Source organism: Musca autumnalis, unplaced genomic scaffold (assembly GCF_047663935.1).
Source record: "Musca autumnalis isolate F117 unplaced genomic scaffold, ASM4766393v1 scaffold_2, whole genome shotgun sequence".
NCBI lineage: Eukaryota > Metazoa > Arthropoda > Insecta > Diptera > Muscidae > Musca > Musca autumnalis.
This window is the reverse complement of record NW_027411755.1, coordinates 24,503,774-24,508,282: the sequence shown is the minus strand read 5'-3', so window position 1 is coordinate 24,508,282 and position 4,509 is coordinate 24,503,774. Positions and strand designations below refer to the sequence as shown.

The following is a 4,509-nucleotide window of genomic DNA, read 5'->3' as shown; positions in this document are numbered from 1 at the left end:
TTTCAGACAATTTTGAGTAGATCTAGCAATGTCCGTCCGTCTGTCTGTCTGTCTGTCTGTCGGTCTGTCTGGCTGGCTAGTGCGCACGATAACTCTTGAACGGATCAACCGATTCGGTTCAAATTTTGGGTATCGAAATATTTTGTCCAGATTCGATTTAAGTTCGAAGATGGGCCATATAGGTCCACTCCTTCAGGTACCTCCCCCACAAATGTTCAAAAATTGTCGCAAAACTTGTGCGCACGATAACTCTTGTAGCGAATAACCGATTTGGTCCATACTTTGCACATCGTGTAATTTCTACCAAACTTAGATGAGGTTCCAATATGGACTCAATCGGTCCACTCCTTCGGGTACCTCCCACACAAAATTTCGGAAAAGTTCAGTTTAGGACCTGGTCTCGAATCGCTTTGATTTTTGTTTACGCAAGTTGTATTCGCTGTCCTCTATATGACGCTGTAAGTTTCATTAGGGGCAAGTCCATACTTCCTGAGAAAATAGCCTGAAAGTTACAAACAACCCTCTGACACCGTGTGTAATGGTTGGAGCGCAATATAACTCTCGAACGGATCTGCCGATTCGGTCCAAAATTTGGCTTTCGTAATATTTTGTCCAAACTTAGTTCAAGTTCAAAGATGGATTATATCGGTCCACTCCTTCCGGTACCTCCCCCACAAAAGTTCGAAAATGTTCGGAAAATTTGTGCGTACGATAACTCTTGAAGGAAGTAACCGATTTGGTCCATACTTTGCACATTATGAAATTTCTACCAGACTTAGATGAGGTTCCAATATGGACTCAATCGGTAAACTCCTTCGAGTACCTCCTACACAAAATTTCGGAAAAGTTCAGTTTAGGACCTGCTCTCGAATCGCCTTGGTTTTTGTTGTAACATCTTGTATTCACTGTCCCCTATACGAAGGTACAAGTTTCCTCAGGGGCAAGTCCATACTTCCTGAAAAAATAGCCTGAAAGTTGAAAAACAAACCCTATGACACCATGTTTATGGGTGGAAGCGCAAGATAATTCTCGAACGGAAATGCCGATACCGGCCAAAATTTGGCCTTCGTAATATTGTTTCCAAACTTAGTTTAAGTTCGTAGATAAGCTATATCGATCCACTCCTTCATTTACCTACCCCACAAAAGTTCAAAAATATTCGGAAAAATTGTGCGCACGATAACTCTTGATGGGAGTGACCGATTTGGTCCATACTTTACACATTCTCATAATATCTACCAGATATAAATCAGGTTCGAATATGGACTATATTTGTCCACTCCATCCCGTACATCCCACACAAAATTTTGGATAAGTTCACTTTAAGACCTGCTTTTGAATCACTTTGATATTTGTTGAAGCAACTTAAATTTGCTGCCTCAATTACGATGGTAAAAGTTGTTTCAGGGGCAAGTCCATACTTCTTGAGAAAACAGCTCGAAGGGTGTAAAAACCCCCTATGGAACACCCATGGTCTATGTCGGTCCATTCCTTTAAGTAGCTTTTCCGCAAAATTTTTGAACTTTAATCCTAATCAACATTTTTGTAGGTTCATACGACCAAAACTTTGAAACCCCCTAAATACATAAGTTTTTTGTGAAAAAAGTGTTTCAATTTGCACAGGCTGAGGGTATATCTCTGTCGGCAAAGCCGACTGATACTTTTTTACTTGTTAGAAATTATATTGAAGCAGGCAACAAGACGTAGATTTTTAGAAATCATTTTGAAACAGATAACAAGATGTGGATTTTTAGAAAATATTTTTAAGCCGGTAACAAGACGTTGATTTTTAAAAATATGTTTTCAGTCAGGTATCAAGGCGGGGACTTTTTACAAATAATTTTCAAGCAGGTAACAGGACTTAAACACTTTAGAAATATTTTTCAAGCAGGTTACAAGACGTGAACTTTTTAAAAAATATGACTCAAGCATGTAACAAGACGTGGACTTTTTAAAAATAGTTTTTTAAGCAGCATTGGATTCTCCTAAACATCTCTGAAAATCCATATGTGTGGTTGGTGTTTGTTGTGTTTTTGTAAAATACCTGAAAAAAAATCAGTTTTCTAAACTCTTACCCTCTGTCCGTAATTGAGGAAAAGTTTACGTTGTAATTGTTTTATGTTATTTTTATTACATTTCTAAATTCCTGTGCAATAAGTTCAATACATTTATAATGTGATACGTGCTATAAGTAAAAAAATTGTGAAATAAAATTTTTTTATTTTTTACATGAGTTTAATTATTTCTTTCCCCGGGATTTCTCTTCAAAAATTTAATTAAGTATCTTTTAAGATCTTTCGTTTGTCACCAGGAAATGTGGCCGATTTCGAATCCTTTATTGATTGTTATTGCTTCTACGCCACCACCACAACTCGCCCAGAAAGCTCACCACACTAATGGCGGAACCCACCACCACTATCATCCACGTCCAAAACAAATCATCAACAGTTAAAATTTTCTTATTATCCACAATTGTATAGCCAGTCATCAATGAAATATTTTTCAACTTCACCATATCCATGAAGGTACTCGAATGCCATGCCTTTACGAAACCCCCATCATGGACGCGTAAAATCAGCTCATTCATTGGCTCGAGATATGGTGAGTTTTTGACTAAAACCATCTGATAAAGTACAGCATCAAGATATGGCAACTTTGAAGTAATACAAAATTGTTTGTGGGCAAAAAATTGTTGACGTTTTTCGAATAGAGCTTCCCATTCTGTAGTGGTTGCCACATAGGCATAGGTGCTGTCAAACGAACCCTTATGTCTTAGGTATGTGGCAGAATCAGGAGACACCTCTGTAATTTGATTGCCAAATCCAATTCCTTTAACATAAAGATTTGAATATGCGGGATCTATCAAAATTTTTACCCGAGATCCATGTAAGTCTTGGGCAGTTTGTATGGACTTGTGATATGGTGGTTGGGTAAATAGTGTATTAATATTGGCTGAAAATTCTACAGCTATATTAAGACCTATAAACGATACCAGGAGGTAAACAATTTTCAAACTACGCCATGGTGAGTGGCTGGTGGCAAATGATTGACCCAATACTCCTGGTAATATTTTATCATTGACTATGAAATTTGTCCAATTCCATAATTTATCGAAATAATAGTCAATTATACAGTGGATAATTGAGAGCAGCACAGATGACAGGATGATCCATGCAAAGAAATATTCATTTAAAAGCAAAGTAAACAATTCGCGATAATTTAGTTGTGTGGGGCATGGTACCATCAATGCGACTCCTATAATCTCGTAATAATCTGTCTTCAACACACTGGTTTCATTGGTTGTACTTAAAGACATGGGTATGTCCAGCTCACCGCGTCGACTTAGTTCATTCATTTCCAAGTATGATGTTATTTTACCAAATTTAAACGATTTATGCATTTTTAGAGAGGCATTAAAGTGTTCGGCAAATAACATAACCAGTCTGGCTGTATAACCGTTCATTTGCATCTTTCCATTTTTGTCCAGATATGCCAGACCTGTTAGGGGATCTTGGCCAATTAAAGTTACAAGGGTCTTATTATGCATATTCTGCCAATGTGGTGGATAATATTTCTCCTGTTCATTTTTATTCTGCCAATGATATTCAGGATAGGGTTTGATCGCATACAATCCTGAGACTGACTCCTGGTCTTCTTGTAAAAAGTGCAACAAAACATTTGTCATTTTATAGTCTTCACATTGTTTAAGCAACTCCGTCTTAAACTCCTCCGCTGCTTTAACATTTATGGCCACAACTAAAATTCTCGTCTGACGTCTATTATCCAAAATATTCGCCCCAATTTCCAATAATTTTCCATCAAATCGATCACTCATTAGAAATATGGATAACAGCTGAGTGTTGATCTTCTGCAGAAAGTGAATATCTTCAGATTTTGTAATAACAGCCTTGGGTATGGGGGCTTGAAAGAATGTTTCCAATATCTTATCCTTTGTGGAATTTTGATGAAATATAAGCAAAGTCTCCACAGGTTTTTCTTTGGCAATTTCTTGCAACATTTCTTGATATATGTTGTCAGTTGAAATCTCTTCTAAAAGGAATTTCAGAGAAGAAAATCCATAACCGGAATAACTGATTATCAATAAAACAATAACCGCTTTATTATACGAAACCATGATGACTAAATAGTGTGGTCTTTGTAAATAGCCTAGAAGAGGAAAAAATTCTCCTTGGCGGGTAGCATGACTAGACATGATGGTAAACATATAATCAGTTTCTTATTTACAAATTCAGCCTGACTAATTATGCAATGTTTATAATTAATAAAATGTATTGTTTTAAAAGGTAAACATATAGACATGACTTGCTGTTAAGATAATGGCGCGGACTAATTATTATGCTATCAGCAGCGATATTTGGGCATAAAGTTGGGCATGTCATGTACAATAAATGTTCAATTTTAAAAGTACCCAATACAAGGTAGGTTTTTAATGAAAGGATATTTTAGGAAAACGTGGACATTTTAAAGAATATATTATTGGATTTTTTC

The 4,509-nt window shown here is 36.5% G+C and overlaps 1 protein-coding gene across 1 annotated transcript; it reads right to left on the bottom strand.

Moving 5' to 3' along the window:
• Nucleotides 1-2,335: 2,335 nt before the first annotated feature.
• Nucleotides 2,336-4,213, bottom strand: LOC141392088 (uncharacterized). The gene has a single exon (XM_073965045.1). It carries the CDS (start codon nucleotides 4,211-4,213, stop codon nucleotides 2,336-2,338), a length of 1,878 nt encoding a protein of 625 aa, XP_073821146.1.
• Between the last annotated feature and the right edge of the window lie 296 nt (nucleotides 4,214-4,509).